This window comes from Scyliorhinus canicula, chromosome 16, assembly GCF_902713615.1.
Source record: "Scyliorhinus canicula chromosome 16, sScyCan1.1, whole genome shotgun sequence".
In the NCBI taxonomy this organism is placed as follows: domain Eukaryota; kingdom Metazoa; phylum Chordata; class Chondrichthyes; order Carcharhiniformes; family Scyliorhinidae; genus Scyliorhinus; species Scyliorhinus canicula.
The window spans coordinates 65,940,400-65,961,561 of NC_052161.1; the positions used below are offsets into that span (position 1 = coordinate 65,940,400).

General features: G+C 46.3%; 1 protein-coding gene across 13 annotated transcripts in view; it reads right to left on the reverse strand.

Annotated features, from left to right (window-relative positions):
* The window catches only part of pcdh15b (protocadherin-related 15b), a 1,980,039-nt gene that overhangs the window by 668,650 nt on the left and 1,290,227 nt on the right, over positions 1-21,162 (reverse strand). For all 13 annotated transcript variants that reach the window (XM_038773429.1, XM_038773427.1, XM_038773426.1 and 10 more), the window contains 2 exons: positions 7,748-7,867; positions 5,179-5,289 (listed from right to left, as the gene is read on the reverse strand). In XM_038773429.1, the coding sequence (XP_038629357.1) occupies positions 5,179-5,289; positions 7,748-7,867 (231 nt within the window). The remainder of the gene's footprint in view (positions 1-5,178; positions 5,290-7,747; positions 7,868-21,162) is intronic.

The following is a 21,162-nucleotide window of genomic DNA, read 5'->3' on the forward strand; positions in this document are numbered from 1 at the left end:
GGTAGGGTGCTCTTTCAAAGAGCGGTGCAGACTTGATGGGCCAAATGGCCTCCTTCGGTACTGTAAATTCTATGATAAATCCTATGACTCTCAATTGCTTGATGCTTGTGCTTTTTGGTACGCAAGTAGTCCTGTTTTGCAGCTTTACCAGTTTCACACCTCATTTTTCGTTCTGCCTGGATTTGTTTCTGGCAATCCCTCCTGCGGCCTTCATTTAACCTGGGTTGATCCTCTACTTTGGTGATAATGGCAGAGTGGGGGAATATGCTGGACCATGAGGTTAGAGATTGTGGCTGAGTACAATTCTGCTGTTGCTAGTGGCCCAAAGCACCTCTGAGAGTCCCAGTCTTGAGTTTCTAGACCTGTTCGAAGTCTATCCCATTTGGACAGATGCATCTGCAGCAGGTAGGTTGTTGAGGATGAGGTCTCTTGTTGGTTCTCTCATACTTTCTGCAGTCCCAGTCGAGCAGTTGTGCCCTTTAGAACCTGGTCAGCTTGGTCTCTGGTGGTACTACCAAGTCATTTTTAGCGATGCACATTGAAGACCCCACCCAGAGTATATTGGATGCACTTACCACCCTCAGTACCTCCTCCATACAGGAGTACTGATTCATCAGCTGAAGGGGAATGGTATATGGTAATCAGCAGAATGCTTTCTTGCCCATGTTTTACCTGGTACCATGTGATTTCATGGGGTCCAGTGTCTATGTTGAGGACACCCTGGGAAACCTCCTTCTGAACATATGCCACTGCACTGCCACCTCTGCCGAGTCTGTTCTGCTTGTGGGATAGGAGACATATCCAGGAATAGTGATAGTGTTGTTTGGGACATTATCTATAAGGTATGATTCTGTGAGGAAGACAAAATCAGGCTATTGTTTGACTAGTTTGTGAGACAGCTCTTGCAATTTTGGCACATGCTTCAAGATGTTACCAAGAAGGACGTTGCAGGGTCAACAGATTTTGTCACCATTTTTATGAAAGGGTATATTTGTATTGGAGGTGGAACAGTGAAATTTCACTATGTTGGCCTGTGGAATGTTTCGGTTGTCAGAAGATGAAAGTCTGAGTAAATTTGGTCATAGTCCCTGGAGCTTAGAAGAATGAGAGGTGATCTTATTGACACCTACGAAAACTCTGAGGTGGTTTGATAGAGTAGACCCTGAGAAGTTGTTTTTGCCAGTTTGGGATTCTGAAACTCAATGGCGTGGTCACAGGGTAAGGGGTCAACCATTAAGACTGAGATGAGGGGAAGTTGCTTCAGTCAAAGGGTTGTGAACTATTCCAGAAGCTTGTGGATGCTCCATCATTGAATAGATTTAAGGCTGGGATAGACAGATGCTTGGACTCACAAGGAATTAAGGAATATGGGGAATGGGTGGGAAAATGGATTTGAAGCCCAAGTTCAACCATGATTGTATTGAATGGTAGAGCAGGCTTGATGGGCCATATTATCTACTCCAGCTCCTAATTCGTGTGTTCTTTCACTTCAAATTCTGTGACCATGTGCTGATTTTAAGTGAAATATGCTGAAAAATCAACACCATCAATTGGCAAATGCCTATTTTTGTGCCTTTGTATTCATCAGTGCCAACCAAACGCACAAAATATAATATAAATAATTGTGAATTAAATAATTAAATGTAATCAGAATCCAGAGAAAATCATTTTCTGCACAAGCCTCTTCCTTCTGTGGCCATGAAGTGGAGGGATTATTATATTCCCTTACAGGCAAATATGACGCAGCATTTTGCTGTAGCTGCTGCCTCTTTCGATGTTTTTTTGCATTCAGCCAAGGTCTTATTGGGTCTTCAGATAAAAACTGATTATCTCCAGCCTGTTTCAGTGACATGAACAATGCTGGTATTTTCCATCCAGAATTGCTGAGTTGAAAGCCATTGCTATACAGTAGAGATAATGGGTGCAGTACTCAGGAGAATTGGTTTCTACCGAGCCCTTATTGGTCAGGATCTAACACAGAGTCATGGGGCGGGATTCACCATTGCCCGTCACTGATTTTGAGGCGGCTCCGGCTTGACGCCAGTTTTGTATCCTCCGCCCACTCCTTTGGAACGGCGTAGGAGCGTCACCTGAAGGCCCTCCCTCCGATTGAACGAGTTCCCAACAGCACAGCATAACCGTTGCAGGTCATCGCTGTGTGCATGCACGGCCACGGACCCAGCCATTCTCCAGCCATTTATATCGTGGGAGCCAGGAGTTTTACTTGGCGCGGCTGCTAGTTCCTCACTGGTCACGGGTTTGGGGCCGATTGTTTTGTCATACAACGCCACAGTTCGGTGAATCCAGCCCATGGTATCTGGTACGAAAGAGAAAATGCTGGAAAATCTCAGAGTCTGGCAGCATCTGTAGGGAGAGAAAGGAGCTAATATTTCAAGCCCAATGACTCTTTGTCAAAGCTTTGACAGAATCATCGGACTCGAAACGTTAGCTCTTTTCTCTCCCTACAGATGCTGCCAGACTCTGAGATTTTCCAGCATTTTCTCTTTCGTTTCAGATTTCAGCATCTACAGTAATTTGCTTTTATCCCATGGTATCTGGTTATGTATTTCGGATAAGTCCCTAAACAATAGTTTAGTGGCCACAGAGAGTCTAAATAAGAGGCATAAAGAAGACTGGTTTATTACCAAGTAAACTATATGCACAATACACATCAGGTCCCAACTGGGACTACACATGCTCGGTCCCATCTGGGCCGACTTTTATGCTAAAGTCTGTAGTGATATTCAAATATCAATCTACATGATCAATGTATGTAAATGTAATACAGTCATTTCAACACTAGATGGCTCACAGTCAGATACTATAAGAACTGGTTTACCGCCTTTTCTTTGTCAGATCATTCAGATGAGCATGACATGATGATGAGATTCAGAACAGTGAACAAGCAAGACATAGAATAGCCTGAGTGAGAGAAGTCAGAACTAATTTGTGATAATAGTGTATCGGTATATAGTTTTCTGTATTGTACTTTAATTCTTTATTGTTAGTTTGGTATTGAGTAAAAGGATTCACAGTTTATTATTTTATTACTCATTAAGTAGTTCATCTTTCAACAAGAAGACTATTGGTCATTTTATCATCCTGGTGGATTCAAGAGTATTATATATATTTTAGATAAGTCATTATTTAAAATATAACAGAGTCCATTTACTCTGCTAATGGGCCCCGTTTTTCTTTCAAGTTTAGGTTATCTAGGGCAGCACGGTGGCGCAGTGGGTTAGCACTGCGGCCTCACGGCACCAAGGTCCCAGGTTTGATCCAGGCTCTGGGTCACTGTCCGTGTGGAGTTTGCACATTCTCCCCGTGTTTGCGTGGGTTTCGCCCACACAACCCAAAGATGTGCAGGGTAGTTAGATTGGCCGTGCTAAATTGCCCCTTAATTGTAAAAAAAATGAATTGGGTATTCTAAATTTATAAAAAATAAATTTAAAAAAAAGTTTAGGTTTTCTCATCATCTTTATTTTACTTCGGGTTGAGGCACAAGTGCAATTGAATTTCTTCAGGTTTTGCGGCTAGTGTTAAGAAGATCTGCATTCAGGGTCGTGGTGCCTTTTGGTCCCATTTCCCTTTTAAAAATTCCTGGTCATGGTTTGTCTCACAGGCATATGCATCTGATTGGGCATTCTCAATCTTTGAGATGAAAAAGTCCATTAGCTCCTCACAGTTATTGTTGGAGGTGAGAGGTTATAAACATATTGGCTTTTTTTAAAACTGTGACTTTTCAGTTAAATGATACTTGAAGGCAGTCGTGATGTCAAAAATTCTGGGTGGAACTTTATAGTCTATTGCTGGCTCACCCCAACCTCCCATTTTATGACGTTTGGGCCCTCCTTTGTGACTATTAATGAATACTTACATGCCTCATTCCCCACCCACAGCTATTTTACCCATGGCAAGGTAAGGTGGCACAATGGTTAGCACTGATGCCTTGCAGCGGCAGGGATCTCGGATCGATTCAAGCCTTGGGTAACTGTCTGTGTGGAGTTTGCACATTCTCCCGTGCCTGCCTGGGTTTCACCTGATTGCTCTGGTTTCCTCCCACAGTCCGAAGACATGTAAGGTTAGGTGGATTGACAATGTTAAATTGCCTCCTAGTGTCCAAAGATGTGCAGGTTAAGTGGGGTGACAGGGATAGCGTGGGGGAGTGGGTCTAGATAGTGTGCTCCTTTGGACGGTCAGTGCAGGCTAGATGGGCCGAGTGGCCTCCTTCTGCACTGTAGGAACTCTATGGTTCAATGTCTCACTTCATATGGGAAAACCAGGGGAAAGGTTGTGTCAGGCAATTAGTGGGACCTCCTTTGACTCCTCCACCTTCCTTATCCCCCTCACTGGGGCCTGCCAGCTTGATTATCCTGGATTTCCGGAAGTGCAGCCTCCAGCAGTGGCTACCTCTCGAACCTAATACTTCCGGGTCTATAGAGCTGTCAGCCAATTGGATCAGTTGGAAGCCTTCTGAGGCAGCACTGCCTCCTGACTTTTGGCGGGAAGTTGGGAGGTGGGTGGTGTGGCGGGAAGGAGTGTCTTACTCTTAACGCAATCGAGCGTTAAATGTTCCCAGGACAACTGGTATTGCCAGGGATGCATTCCCCATCGACACTTTCGGGTAGTGGGTAGGAAAGATCCACCATTCGGAAAATTCTGCCCTGTATGAATTACACACTTTAAATTCAATTTTATTTTCAGAAGACTTTTCAATATAAATATGTGAAATAATAAAGTGGCTCATATTGACCCTTAAAATTATGTTGTTGCAAAAATTGTTTTAGACACTTGTCATGTCAGCCATTTGCTCATCCATATTTCGAAACACAATCATTCTCAAATAGATTTGTCAGTTAAAATTGCTTCAGGAAAATCTTGCATGCACTTTACTTCCAGAATTCTATTCACTGTTGCAGTACTTACTTTCTGCTAACAGAAATTGCTTTGTTTGCTTTTACTGCTTCACAATTACTTATCAAAGCATGTTTTGCTAAAAAGCTGCAAGTGGCTCTGTTGCTTTTAGGCAATAATTCAACATCAGTTAGCCTGACAGCATCAATTAAACAGCACACAAAAGTTATACCACATTTCAGAGTGTCGACTCCACTGGACAGGGTGCAATTGTTAAGACGAGTAAACACTAAGCAATTGAAATTCTTTGAATAAATGTCTTACATTTGCTTGAACAATGACATAGTAACGTGTTTTCTCTTCATAATTTAGCCTTTTCCTTAAAACCACAGCTCCTGATAACGTGAGTGGAATACCAAACGTCCGACCGGATTCCTAGGAACACAAAAAAGAATAAACATTTTAATTTTTCTCCTATCAAAGAATTATTCAGTGGATCCAACAACAAATTAGTTCAATAAATTGCACCGTAACGTTTCACAAAATATGATTTGGTCGCTCCATAGAATTTACAGTGCAGAAGGAGACCATTCGGCTTATCGGTTCTGCACCGGCCCTTGGAAAGAGCACCCTACTTAAGCCCACACCTCCACCCTATCCTTTTAACCCAGTAACCCCACCTCACCTTTTTGGACACTAAGGACAATTTATCATGGCCAATCCACCTAACCTGCACATCTTTGGACTGTGCCCTCTTGTTCGCAATTCTTTTCCGAGTGGGAACAGTTTTTCCTTCTCTACTCTGTCCAGCTCCCTCATGATTTTTAACATCTCTATCAAATCTCCACTCAGCTTTCTTCTCTCCCAGGAGAACAGTCCTAACCTCTCCAATCTATCCTCATAATTGAAGTTTCTCGGGTGGGATTCTCCCGTACCCGGCGGGGCGGTGGGTCCCCGCGGGATGGAGTGGCGTGAACCACTCCGGCGTCGGCCCACCCCAAAGGTGCGGAAACCTCCGCACCTTCAGGGGCTAGGCTGGCGCCAGAGTGGTTTGCGCCCCGACGGCTGGCGTGGAACGCCTTTGGCGCCACGTCAGCCGGGGCCAAAGGGAATCCGCCGGCCGGCGAGAGTCCACTCATGCGCGGCTGCGTCAGCGGCTGGTGACGTAATCCCCGCGCATGCGCAGGGGTCACCTACGCGTCGGCCATCGTGGAGGCTGACAAGGCCAACGCACAGTAAAAGAGTGCCCCCACGACACAGGCCCGCCCGCCGATCGGTGGCCCCAATTGCGGACCAGGCCACTGTGGGGGCACCCCCCGGGGCCAGATCGCCTCGCGCACCTCCCAGGACCTCGAAGCCCATCCGCGCCGCCAGGTGCCGCCGGTAAGAGACCTAGTCTGATCCACGCTGGCGGGACCGGCAAAAAAAACAGCGGGACTTCGGCCCATCACGGGCCGGAGACTTCGGGCAGCCCCGGGGCGCATTAAGTCATGCCGGTCCCCGCCATTCTCCAGGGTGGGCTCACGCCTCGCCGACTTTTGGAGGGCCGGAGAATTCGGCGGCTGGCGGGGGCGGGATTCATGCTGACCCCCAGCGATTCTCCGACCCGGCAGGGGAGTCAGAGAATCCCGCCCCTCATTCCTGGAATTATTCTTGTGAACATGTTCAACACTCTCTCCAATATGTTCACATCTTTCCTCTAGTGTGGCACCCAGAACTGTACACAATACTCTAACTGTTCACAGAATCATAGAATCCCAACAGTGAGGAAGGATGCCATTTGGTGCATTGAATCTCCACTGACACTCTGAAAAAGCATCCTACCAGGACCCACCCACCCATCCTACCAGGACCCACCCACCCATCCTATACCCACAACCCCACCGAGCCTACACATCTTTGAAGGCTAAGGGGCAATTTAGGATGACCAATCCACCTACCCTGCAAATCTTTGGACTGGATAACTAGTGTCATGTATTAGTTCAACATAATCTTCTTGCTCTTCTACCGTCTATCCCTGTTAATAAAGCCCAGTATATGGTTCTTTCCACTTTCAATGATCTATGCACGTATGCATCCAGGTCCTACTGCTACTTCCCCACTTTAAGAATTTTACCGCTTATTTTCTGTTGTCTCTCCATGTTCTTCCAACCAAAATGCTTCACCTCATAGTTCTCCATATTAAACCTCATCTGCTGACGTTCCTTCTAATTCTTCTGTGTTTTGAAATGCAAACATCCCTGTTAAATTTTATTGCACAGCCATGCATGAGCGGTAACTTAAAGGGGCTGACTTGTATGTTGTGTCCAGGGGAACATTCAGGTAGCTGTGCAGCTTTTAAAAGGAGCATTGCCACTGACACTATCAGAGCATGTGAAGTCAGGAAGAAAACATTCCTAATTCCGAGATGCCAGCAGGAGCTTGTGCTAGTAAGGGCAACAACTAGCAGCTTGACTTCTCCACTGCCCAAGCAGACTATCAATTGCAGCAATTTGTTGGGTGGAGGTAAAGGTGCTGGCTGACACCTCTCCTGATCCTGTGGCCTTGTATTTCCACATCAGGAATGTGAACCAGGGATCTGCCCTAGACTCATATCACTCGCTTGACTATTAGGAGGACATTAGGCCTCATTACAGTCAGTGCACAGGCTTGTAACCAGGTAGCTGCAAAGTTGAGAAAACAGGAATTCCTGAAGTCGGCAATTGCCAGCCTTAAATCTACCTCATCCACATCACTATCCTTGTTCTTGGTGTGTATTGGTTCTGCCCACATATAATTCATCGGAAACGCTAACTTAGGTCAAGGCACCATACAAGCTTGGTCCTAATGTTATCCTGTGCACTTTTCAACCAGATATTTGGAGAAAATAAACAAACCCACTATTTAAACATACCGGATCATTTGGATTATATTGAATAACATATTCGATTTGTCCATTAGGACCATCATCGATGTCAGTTGCTCCATTTCTTCCAGAGAAACCAGTGAAGATAGTTGTCCCAACAGGTGTCAACTAAAAAGTAGGAAAGAACATCACAAAATTAATAATCCATATTAAAATCAAATGTTCCACACCAAATACTTTCTGATAATATAAAACTTGACAGGGGATATGTCTGAATAGCCAGGCAAGAACACATTTTAAATGATTAACCAAATCTAAGTCTGGAGATATCAAAGTGCTTCAGCATACCAATAATTTATTTGTTCTATTTCATATATAGAAACAGGATTCTAATCCAGGAAACAAAATGACCACCGTGCAATATGACATAGATTTTGAACCGATCCAGCATCACAAAACTGGGCATCCATAAGGCGTTGCGGATCATCAGCAGCAACACAAAATTTTATTCAGCTACAATCAGTAAATTGGTGGCTCGGTATACCCACCACTCCACCATTACCATCACACTGGTTGACCAATACTGGTTCAATGAAGAGTGCAGGAAGACTTGCCACCAGATAATCCTAAAAATGAAACATCAACCTGGTGAGGCTACATCACAGGACAACTTACATGCCAACCTGTAGCAGTATGCAATAGACAGAGCAAAGCAATCCTAGAACCAATGGATCAGATTTAAGCTCTGCAGTCCCACCACATCCAGTTGTGTGTGGCGGTGGACAATTAAACAGCTAACTCGAAGAAGAGGTTCCACAATTACCCCCACCCTCATTGTTGGGAGCCCAGCATATCAGTGCAAAAGGCAAGGCTGAAGCATTTGCAACGACCTTTGGCCAGAACTTCCAAATGAATGATCCATTGCAGCGTCCTTCAGAGGACCCACATCACAGAACCAATCTTCAGCCAGCTGATTCAATCCAGGTGATATCAAGAAACAGCTAAAAGCACTGAATACTGCAACAGCTATGGGCCCTGACAGCATTCCGGCAAATGTACTGAAGACTTGTGCTTCAGAACAAGTCTCCACTCCTAACCAAACTGTTTCAATAGAGTTACAATACTCACACCTATCCAGAAATGTGGACAATTGCCTCGGTACGTTCTGTCCACTAAAAGCAGAACAAATTGAGCCAATCGCAGCAGAGTGATGGAAGTTGTTGTCGACAGTGCCATCACACGGCACTTGCTCAAGTATAACCTGCTCACAGATATTGAGTTTGAATTCCACCAGGCCTACCTAATTTCAGCCTTGGTCCAAACATGGACAAAAGATCTGAACTTAAAAGGGGAGGTGACAATGACTGCCCTTGACATCAATACAGCATTTGAGCAAGTAAGGCATCAAGGAGCCATAGCAAAATTGCAATCAATGAGAATCAGAGGGAGAACTCTCGACTAGTTGGAGTCAGAGCAGGCACAAAGTTAGTTTTTTGTGGTTGTTAGAGGGCAATCATCTCAATCCCAGGACATCGCTGCATTCCCCTAAGGGTAATGGCGTAGACCCAAGAATCTTTTGTTGTTTCACCTTCCCTCCATTATAAGGTCAGAAGCGGGGTGATCATTGCACAATTTTCAGCACCATTTGCAGCTCCTCGGAAGCAGTTTGTGTCCACTTGCGTCAAGACCTGGACAATATTGAGGCTTGAGCTGACAAGCAGCAAGTCACATTTGCATTACTCAGATGCCAGATCTCCAACAGGAGAGAATCTAACTATTGCCCCTTGACACAGTGGCATGGTGGCACAGTGGTTAGCACTTCTGCCTCACAGCGCCAGGGACCTGAGTTCAATTTCGGCCTTGGGTGACTGTGTGTGTGAAATTTACATGTTCTCCCTGTGTCTGCGTGGGTTTCCTCCAGATGCTCCATTTTTCTCCCACAGACCAAATATGTGCAGGTTAGGGGGTTAGCCATGCTAAATTTTCCCTTTAATGTTCAAAGGTATGCAGGTTCAGTGGGGTCACAGGGATAAGACGGGGGAGTGGGCCTAGGTAATGTGATCTTTTGGAGGGTCAGTGGAGACTCAATGAACTGAATGGCTCCTTCTGCACTGCAAAGGTTCTATGGGTTCAATGGCATTACCATCGCTGAATCCCCCACCATTATGATTCTGGGGGCATTAATCAGAAACTGTACTGGACCAGCCATATGAATATTGTGGCTACAAGAGCAGCTCTGAGGCTGGGAATTCTGCAGCGAGTAACTCACCTCCTGACACCCCGAGGTCTGTCCACAATCTACAAGGCAAGAGTGCGATGAAATATTCTCCACTCCGGCAACACTGAAGCTAGATGTCATCCAGGACTAAACAGCCCTCTCGTTTGGCACTCCATCCTTCACCTTAAACATTTACTCCCTCACCACCAATGCACAGTGGCAGCTGTGTATATATACCTTCTACAGGATGCACTGCATCAACTCACCAAGATTCCTCTTGCTGCACCTTCCACCACCTCTACTGCCTTGAAAGACCATTAAGGGCAGCAGGTGGATTAAACATGATCAACTGAAAGCTTTCCCCCCCAGCTACAAATTCATCCTAGCTTGAAACTCTATTGGCATTCCGCCACTGTCGCTGCATCAAAATTCTGGAACTTCCGTCCTAACAGTACTTTAGGTGTGCCCATATTACATGGACTGCAACGGTTCATAACCACCTTGTCAATGGCAATTAGGGATGGGTAAGAACTGCTGGCTTAGCCATCAAAGCTCACACCCAATTAAAGAATAAATAAAAACATTACACTCCTATATTTTACCACATGTATTGCTTGATGTGAGATAGCCAAAGGTCCAACAATTATACAGCTTGAAAAGTGATGCCATGGTATGACTGCACATGAAAGAAAGTCAATCTTGACAAATAATTCACCCTGAAATGCTGGTTACAAAAAGCAATATGTGCAAGTTGACAGGTATATCACTGCCAGAACGACCCATTGAAGAACTGACTGACCAATTTTAAATTAGGAAAGATGCAATCCTGAATGGAGCAAGTTACTGTGCTACATTTCTGATAAACTCTTGTTCATTCAGAAAGCCAGATCTGATACACGCTGCTTGTAAATATACATAGAAAGTAGATACTAATTCTCTTCAAACCAGCAGAATGGGTTTTGGGTGATCATGACCTCAATACTGGTGCTACTTACTCCTCCAAGGACACTAATGTTAGCATGCCTGTCCTCCCAGCTGATTCAGAGTACATTTGGATTTTGCAGTGTATGTTAAGCAGTTTGTACAAGAGTCTCCCTGATGTAATGTCCATCTTTACAGGTTTCAGTGATTATTTTAAATGCTTCAATAAAGTTTACTGCCTTTTGTTGATGTATGCAAGCCTCCTGTAAGCTAATGTGAACTATCTCCCTGACAGGTATTGCAAAGTCCAGTGCAGATTCAAAACCTGTAGTCATGCTTCACCTCCACTGGTGCATCACACTTTTGAGGCATTGATGTATGCGCAGGAATCATGAGAGAAGAGTCAGCATCATCTCCACCAGGTGATGGGCCACTCGGGATCGCCTGACAGCTGTTACTTTCGTACCTTGAGCTTGTAAAATTAGCAGTTTATATGTCAAAGCCCTCCCTTTCATCCCCACCCCTCCCTCCCCTTTCCCCCTACCCTCCTCTTTACAGATAGACAAAACTGCTGTGTTTATGTGGAAACATATTTTATTGACTGTTGTGTTTAGTGAGAAAATCCAGCAGAGGCAGAGCGGAGAATTAGTGCCATTGGAATTGGCGTGGTCGGCGCGGCGCTGGTAGAGCAGCCCCCCGTTCAAATCTCCAGCCCAGATGAGCCGAGCGGCCATGGCAAAAAACCCAAGTCTCGCCGGCGCCGTTCTAACATGTTCTGAGCTGGCGGGACCTCGGCATTGAAGGGTTCGGGGCAGCTTGTGGGGGGGGGGGGGGGGGGGGGGGGGGGGGGGGGTGTCCGAACCTGCGAGAATGCCTCTGTTGTGGCCTGGCCCGCGAATAGGGCCCACCCATTGGTGGGCTGGCCTCTCGGGCTGGGGGCCTCCTTTCTTTCACGCCCGCTCCTGTAGCCCTAAGCCATTTGGTGTTGTGGCCGGCGTGGAGAAGAAAGCCACTGCGCATGCGGGGACCCCGCGGCCCCCAGTTGACGCCAGAGTCAGCGGCGTGGGCCGCTCCAGCACTGTGCTGGCTCCCTGTGGCCTGGAGAATCGGGCGCCAGAAGGCCTGTTGACGCCGGAGTAAAACACTCCCATTTTTACACCACCCATTATTTTTATTAATAAATGTTTTTCATTGAACTTTACCAGCTTCTACAAATGTCTTACTGAAATATCAAAACACAACATTGAATTATGAGATAATTATAAATGAATAAGATAATTATAGTAAACAAGGCAAAAACATAATAACATGGGTAATATGGTGGTACACTAGTTAACACTGCTGCCTTACAACACCTGGGACCCATGTTCAATTTGGACCTCGAGTGACTGTGTGATGTTTGCACATTCTCCCCGTATCTGTATAGGTCTCCTGGAACCATAAAAAAGAATCATAGAATTCCTTTAGTTATGAAGGAGACCATCGGGTCTGCAGTAACACTCTGAAAGAGGACCCTATCTAGGCCCACTCCCCTCCCCTATCCCCTAACCTGTACATCCCTGGACACTGAAGGGCAATTTAGCATGGCCAATCCATCTAATCTGCACATCTTTGGACTGTGGGAGGAAACCAGCGCACCCGGAGGAAGTCCACGCAGACACGGGGAGAACGTGCAAACTCCAAGCAGAAAGTCACGCAACGCTGGAATTGAACCCGGGTCCCTGGCACTGAGGTAGCAGTGCTAACCACTGTGCCACCACAACGCTGCCGTTTCCTCCGCATGCTTCGGTTTCCTCCCACAGAAACCAATAACAGCAGTGCCTGTATAAAAGAAAGGGCAAAAAAAAATCTTTAAACTCTTCTACATACCTTTAAAACACTTGTTAAATATATTGCCTGTTATCTTCAATATAAATTTGCAGTTTAAATGCCTGCCCTCAATGTGTGTTTCCAACCTGGCTCCTCCTGTGACATGCAGGAGCCTGTGCAGACTGTCGGTCGGGGGCCCCAGGCTGCCGAATGGGGAGGAACGTTCGCCACGATATTTCCTGGGCAGGTAAGTTTGCAGTTTCCCTTTCAGAATCACGGCCCGTGGCTTCCTGATGCTAGCTGGATGTTACGGGCCATTAAATTAGATAAAGGAGCAGAGAATTCACCCATGTAAATAAGGGGCAGGCTTCTCCGGTCCCCCAACCACGTGTTTCTCGGAAGTGTGCTGTTCGCTGGCAGCGACATTCCATCTTCCCGCCGCTTGTCAATGGGATTTCCCATGGACAACACACTATGCCACTGGAAAACCCCGGGAAACCTTCGGGCGGGGCTGTGCACTGCCAATGGGAAAAGTGAATCGCAATGGCTGGAGAATTCCGGCCCAAGTGTTTCAGCTACACGAGAGGCAGCATCGGCTGAGCAGAGGTCTCTCCTAGTTACTGGCTGTAGCATTTGGCGAATCAACCAGAGACTGTACTTCGATCAGGATTGCCTAAATAAATCATCTGACATTGCAAAACACAAATTGCAATTTCAGGAGACATGTTGACCACCCAGATCTATGCAGCCATTAACACTTGTCTGTATTGCAATCTGTCATAGACTGCATGGTATAGCTGTCACATTTTCTATTATAAATTTCACATCACAACTATCCTACCTGATTTAGGAAGTCAGAAGCTGACAAATAGATGCCATTCGATCAGAACACTACAAGACAGAAAAGGACAGATAGGAAAATAGCTATTCCTATGTGTCTTTTTAAGTTCCAAAATTAGTTAGAAAGCATCAGCCAAGACAGCCCACCACATGAGTCTACCTGCTCTCTGCCCTGTAGTTTCTGGAGCTGGTTTGTTGTTCTTGCATTTGGGCTCCCACTCTGCCATCACTTGTGGTTGATTCTTCTTGCCTTCCATGGTAAGGTTTTCTGAAAGACTAAGGTTTGGAGCATGCAGCACACAACAGTTGTTCTGGTGATCTTCCAAGCTGTTCTGGAAGGGTTGCTGCAGCTTCAGGATCCCAGGTGTATACTAATAATAATGTGATAATGCCTGAGGTTGCATAAGTTTCATTATACTTATGCTGTGCTGCTCTGCTAGCCACGGGGGGTGGGGGGAGTAAGAATGTTATTTGTCCAGGTCAATCATGCAATCATCTTTCTTTAAATAATATAACAGGGTTCTTTGTCTCACAGAAAAGGTGAGAGAGCTTTTGGAATACCTGGATGAATTTTGGTAAACAAATTTCAACCAGATATTAAGGGAGTCAAGAAAATCCCTGATTTGAGTGCAATATTGGATTGTGTGAAAGGACATTGTCATTGTGTGAATAAGTCCCTGCACATTTAGCAGGAGTATGCTATGATCCAGAAAGTGAGATCGTGAAGGATCGTACTAGAGCCAATCTTTACTCAATCTATTTATTTACAGAGTGAAACATTTAAAGAATACACCTCCCAACCCAATCACCATCCCAATGTCAGTGACTGTCTCTTTACACCTGCTGAAATGAAACCCCAATTAAACACAATTGATGTAAAATTAACAGAGTTCATTCCTTGCACATTAGTTAGCACTGTTGCTTCACAGCTCCAGAGTCCCGAGTACGATTCCCGCTTGGGTCGCTGTCTGTGCAGAGATGCATGGGTTTCCTTCGGGTGCGCCGGTTTCCTCCCACAGTCTAAAGATACGCAGGTTAGGTGGATTGACCATTTTTAATTGCCCTTAATGTCCAAAAAGGTTAGGTCGGGTTACTGGGTTAGGGGGATAAGGTGGAGGTGTGGGTTTAAGTGGGGTGCACTTTCCAAGGGCTGGTGCAGACTCGATGGGCTGAATGGCCTCCTTCTGTACTGTAAAAATCCTATGATTTTATTCTATGATTATATGAATACTGTTGCAATGAAACTGACCATAGCCACACAGCAAGGAAGATTTAAATTAATATTCTGAGGACATTCCAAGGCAAAAGTGAGGGGCTTGGAATACTGGATGGTACATTTGAAAGGCAAGTTTGCTATGAAAAAGCTCAGCACAGCGAACACATCAGCTCGACGTTGTAATAAGCAGCAGTCACTTTCAGCAAGAAGCTAGTGTGAAAGTAATGAAAGACGTGTGAGCGTTAATACTCTTATTGAATAAAGAAACAACTTGCATGAAGTTATCAGCATTTCACTCCCAGTTAAGGATTCTGAAGCGTCGTCATCACTGACATGTAAACAAACTGGAGGCCAATTTCCACAGAGCAAATTTTTATAAACAGGAATGAGATAAATGACCGAGAAATGTGTTTTTTGTAATATTGATTGATCTGAATATTGGCCAAAGCACTGGGTAGAACTCATCTGCTCTGTTCAAGATGCGTGATGGAATTGTCTGGGTTTGTCCAAATTGGCAGATACCTTGGGCTGGATTGTCCCATGCTGCGCCGTATGGGAGATTCGCCGTTCACGCCATTTTTTCCCGTGGCGCCGGAGGCGATTCTCCGAGGAGCGGAGAATTGGCGCCATTTGTACCGGCAAGTTTGGCGCGGTGCCGATCGTGGGCCGCTGTCTGCACCTGGGCTGCCGATTCTCTGGCCTTGATGGGCCGAGCGGCCACGCCGAAATGGCAGAGTCCCGTCGGCGGCATTCACAACTGCTCGCAGCCGGCGGGAACTCTGCGCATAGGGTCGGGGGGCGGCCTGTGGGGCGGGGAAAAGCTCCTTCACCGGGGGTCCTCCGATGGGGTCTGGCCTGCGATCGGGGCCCAACGATCGGCGGGCCGGCCTCTCCAGCCCCGGCCCTAACTTATTACGCGGCCGGCACCTAAACCTCCATGCCATGTTTTTCGGGGCCAGCGCATTGAGGAAGTCCCCCGCGCATTCGCGGTTTGGCACTGCTCAACTGTGCATGCGCAGGTTGGCACGGCGCCCAGTTGGCGCTGGAAGGGAGGCTGGAGTGATGTGATCCGCTCCAGTGCCGTGCTGGCCCCCTGTGGGGACCAGAATCGGTAGTGCCCGCGACCGTTTAACGCCGTCGTGAAACGCAACGGCGTTCACGACGGCGCGAACACTCTGTCTCCATTTCGGAGAATCACATCTCTTATCTAAAATCTGGCACCTCTGATAGTGCCACACTCCCTCAATGCACTGCAGTGTCACATCAAATTATTTGCTCATGTTCTGTAGCCTGCTTGAATCCACAAACCTTCGACACAGGAGCAACAATGCTTCAACTGAGGTACGTCTGATAACTTACGAAAATATTTATGCCAAATAGTGGATATATTAAACATGGTTAACTGTGGGTTTATATTATTCTGGGGATATAATCTACCAAGCTATGTGAATACAAATTGTCCTGTTGCTTAGCTTTTGATTCTTTTAATCCCATTTATGAGCTTGACATTGCTTTATCCTGTTATAAAAGCTGTATTCTGTCTACATTTGAGGGGAGAGTGGGGGATGCCCTCGCAGGTTATGGGGAGGGAAGGGGAGGAATGCCGAGTGTTTAATCAGGGGATAGGCCGAGGGTGGCGGGAGGTCTAGGGTATCTGGTCAGTGAGGAGAGGGCTCCCAAGTCAGAAAGGGCCTTCTGATGTAGATGCCGCTTCCCCTTCCTGCCTGAGATCGAGGACAGAGATTTATTTTTCTATTTCTCAGTCTTCCAGTGCCCACAAGCTGAAAATTTAGACTGGGTGAGAAAAAACACTTAAGCCGCCACGAAGTGACCACTTAAAGGTTTAATAGGGGCAAGTGTGGACTTCCTGTCCAAGGCCCTGCTCAGCCCATTGTAAAACCATATCTGGGTCAGAGCAAGCAGCGATACACTCTCATGCCCCCCCCTCCACCACTCTGCCCCCAACCGCCTCTAAACATGCCAGGGGTAGGGTGAGAGGTATGTAAAACTCAGGCAATTAACAATAATACGGTTCCATATTACCCAAGACATTTTATTTGATTACTTCTTACTTGAAGGCCTTCAAAGTTTAACAATTTTACTCCCAGCTCTAAATTGCAGTAAATATTCCTAGTAACTAAATATTTCACACTAATCTAAGTTAATTTTAATCAATAAAATTGAAGCAAAAAGGTTTGAAAAGCTAAGGTTTAAAAACTTTGTATGACTCAGTTTGCTTGCATACATTAATATTTTTACTTGAAACAAGAATGTTACCAAGGAGAAGCACTTGCACCAGAAAGTCGGCAAAGGGAAATTGCAGATTGTCTCATCATGGAGACTTAGCCTGCATTATAGTATTGGCTTGCAATTTAGTGCTGGGATTAACAGCTCAGGGCCGAGATAATGTCTGTCACTAGTTAATTTAATATCAGCTGACTGCAGATAGAGTCAAGTAGGAAAGGGTCACTTGCAGATAGTAACTTCACATTCATCCTTCAAGGGATTTAACTCTTTCCCCATGTTTCTGATGTTCTCCCAGTTTTTTTTTGAATGAGAAGGCACCAGAGATATCTCTTTTGGAAACCACAGATACAGCAAATGCAGTAGTCAGGCCTTTCAAAAATGTACCCAAAAATTAATTACAAGAAAAGGCACAACACGGCATGGTAGCACAGTGGCTAGCACTGTTGCCTCACAGCTCCAGGGATCCAGGTTCTATTCTGGCTGTGTGGAGTTTGCGCTTCCTCCTTGAGTCTGTGTAGGTTTCCTCTGGATGCTTCGGTTTCTCACAGTTCAAAGATGTGCAGGTTAGGTGGATTGGCCATGCTAAATTGCCCCTTACTGTCCAAAAGGATAGTTGGGGTTACTGGATTACAGGGACAGGTGTAGGCTTAAGTAGGGTGCTCTTTCCATGGGCCAGTGCAGACTCGATGGGCCGAATGACCTCCTTCTGCACTGTAAATTCTATGATTTCATAGCTCAAATCAATTTTAAAAAGTGGTCTGGATTCTCTGTTTCAGGGACTCTGTCCCCACGCCGTTGTGAAAAGTGTGGTCTTTTACTCCAGAAAAACTGGCTTCGAAAGGCCACAGATTTACAGCCCTGCAGGGGGCTAGCAGGGAGCCGTCGTGGAGCTCACAGCTCCAGCTGTAGATACGCCTCCCGCATTTCTGGGTCAGAGGCCATGCATGTGCACGGCGGCGGCCACCAGCGGCCGCACCATGCTCCATGGCGGACATGGACTGCGGAGCTGGACCACAGAAATATTGTACCCGATCGACCGCGCACCCGACCAGGAACGCCCGCACAATAAAGACCCTGTCCCGTATGAGACCCCCCCTGCCCTCCGATTGGCCCGCTCTCGACTATGGCAGCCACCAACTGAGTCCGCAGCCGCCATGCAAGTATACCGAATTGCAGGACCATGAGTGGTCCATACCGTCGGGAATTCGGCCAGTTTGGGGTGGAGGATTGCGGGTCGGGCCTCTGGCAATGGCCTCCGGTGGTGTATAATCAGCGCGGCGTACTCCCTGAGTACGCCACTTTTCTAGGGGGGGGAGAATCAGCGAACTGGCGCCGGTCCCAATTCCATGCGTGAAACTGGATTCTCCACCCCGGTGCCGAATGCAATTTCAGCGTCAGTGGGTGAACAATCCAGCCCAGTAACTTTAATTAATCAAACTTGCATCTTTCACAACCTCTCAGGATATACACAAGTTCTTACAACCAATGAAGTGCTTTTGAAGTGTTGCACTATTGTAAAGTTGGAAAATTACAAAGGAATGAAAGAGCTATGAGAATCACCATGTGTTGACATTCACATATGGAAATGGTAAGGAGTAAATAATGAATGGGCATGAATAAATAAATAAATAAATAAAGGGGCAATTTAGTGCGGCCAATCCACCTAGTCTGCACATCTTTGGGTTGTGGGAACGAAACCCACACAAACACGGGAGAATGTGCAAACTCCACATGGACGGTGACCCAGAACCGGGATCGAACCTGGAACCTCGGCGCCGTGAGGCTACAGTCCTAACCATTGCATCACCGTGCCGCCCAATATACATATTATATACATAAAGCAGGAAATGACTTCATTGATGAGGGATGCTATGTGTTGATTTATTTTGCATTTCTAAATAATTTTTTGGTCCAACCTGCAGAATTATAAATTTGGTGGCATATTTGCACAATCACCATTTGCATCCAACTTTCATCGCATTGCCCTGTGTGCATATATCAAAAGCAATGTAAAATTCAAAGTCTTCATGAATCTGCATACTGGAGGTCTTTGAAAATGAATGGGAGTTTAAACTGATGGTCCCAGCCAAAACAACAGAACCATTAGTGGGTTGGGAATCCATTGACAGCTTTGTTGGGCTTCCCAGTATTTCTTTAACTGAGCCACGACATCAGCATCCCGCCTTCAGATTTCCCAGCCAATCTGGGAGAGTAAGCATGATAACGTGTCAGATCTCTCAAAGAATGTATTTATAATTAAAGAGATCTTGGCAGGGGTTAGAATGGCTGAACTGAACATGGATATTTGTGGCTGCAACAACCATGGGAATGGAAAAGAAACGGGAAAGGCTCTTCCTTGTTGTGAAATTTGTGAGACGGCAGTGAAATTACTTTTCTGAAATATAGGAGGAGGAGGATCATTTCTCCAACAAGCAGGCTTGGGTGTAGGTGACTGAGCAGAAGCATAATCTGTCCAACCTGGAGACTGAGCACCAAGAAGATCCAGGACCTCAGCAGGGTGGTTGAGGTGAGTGGTCTAACACTGTCAGGTACTAAGGTCCACAATTTGATTTTTCCAGAACTCTGCAGAACATCACATCTTGCAGTTGCACTCACTTCATTCTATCCAAGCACTTCTTACTTCCATCCACTCACTCTCACCATATTCCACACTTGCAATTATGCCTCATAGTCACCTTCGATACGGTTACATGCTATCCACACAAGCCATTTTCACCATTCATAACTCTTTACATTCCCTTGGAAAAAGGGAGCTGACAAACTCAGCGAAAAATCAAGACCCAGCCTAGCATTTTGAAGTTATGGGCAACCAGTAACAGGCATCTTAATGGCCATTGTTAATGTGCGCCAATAAGAACAGAAGAAGATAAGAATTATGAGCAGGAGGAGGCAATTAGGCCCCTCAAACCTACTGCACCATTCAATAATTTCATGGGTCATCCCACCCATCGTAGTCTCACCTTCATTTTCCTGTCTGCCTCCCAAATCCCTTGACTTCCTTTTGGATCAAAAATCTATCTAATTTCATCCTTGAATATATTCAATGGCCCAGCCTTCATGCTCTCTAGTGATTCCGAAGATTAATGAGCCTCTTAGGCAACTAAAATGCTCATCCTCAATTTAAGTGGGAGACCTATTCTGTAACTGTACCCCTGGTTCTAGATTACCCCAACAAAGGAAAACATCCTCTTAGCGTCGACTGTGCCATTCCCCCTCAGAATTTTATGTTTCCATAAAATTCCCCTCTCATTCCCAAGAAACACACGCTATCTAACATGACTCCGGTTAGATACGGGGCCTCAGCGGGGAACGCGCAGCTTAGGTCGGACATGGTCCCAGTTCCTGCACTGAGAAACTCCACTCGCCGAAACTCCTCAGTTCAGGGAGAGATCGGGACACAATTCTTAAATGGAATCCAGATCTCTTGACTCCCAGATGCGGCCCCCGAATCCCGCCAAAGCCCCAACTCTCCTATAAGGGAGTCCTTTACCCCCTTCCCCGCACCCCCACCTCACATGGAACCCCTGGACCTGATCACTGCCATGTAAAAAATAACAGCTTGGCACATTCACAATGGCAGCCTGGCACCCTGCCAGCGCCCCTGCCAGCTGACAGTGCCACCTGGGCACCTAGGCAGTGCCAGGCTGGTACCAAAGTGGCACTGGCAGCTTGGCAGCCTGACAGTGCCAGGATGCCACCCTGCCTGGAGGGTAACCACTTGCCGGCCTTCAACCCCCTGGAAGACCCCCATGGGCAGCACGGTAGCACAGTGGTTAGGACAATTGCTTCACAGCTCCAGAGTCCCAGGTTTGATTCCCGGCCTGGGACACTATCTGTGCGGAGTCTGCACATTCTCCCCGTATGTGCGTGGGTTTCCTCTGGGTGCTCCGGTTTCCTCCCACAGTCCAAAGATGTGCAGTTTAGGTGGATTGACCATGCTAAATTGCCCTTAGTGTCCAAAATTGCCCTTAGTGTTGGGTGGGGTTACTGGGTTATGGGGATAGGGTAGACGTGTGGGCTTTGGTAGGGTGCTATTTCCAAGAGCCGATGCAGACTCAATGGGCCAAATGGCCTCCTTCTGCACTGTAAATTCCATGCACTGTAAATTCTATGACTGCCCATTCATTTGGTCCCCAGTTCTGGGGGCCAGTACTGAACAGCGCTCGCCTGTGGTCTCCAAGTGAAGGGGTT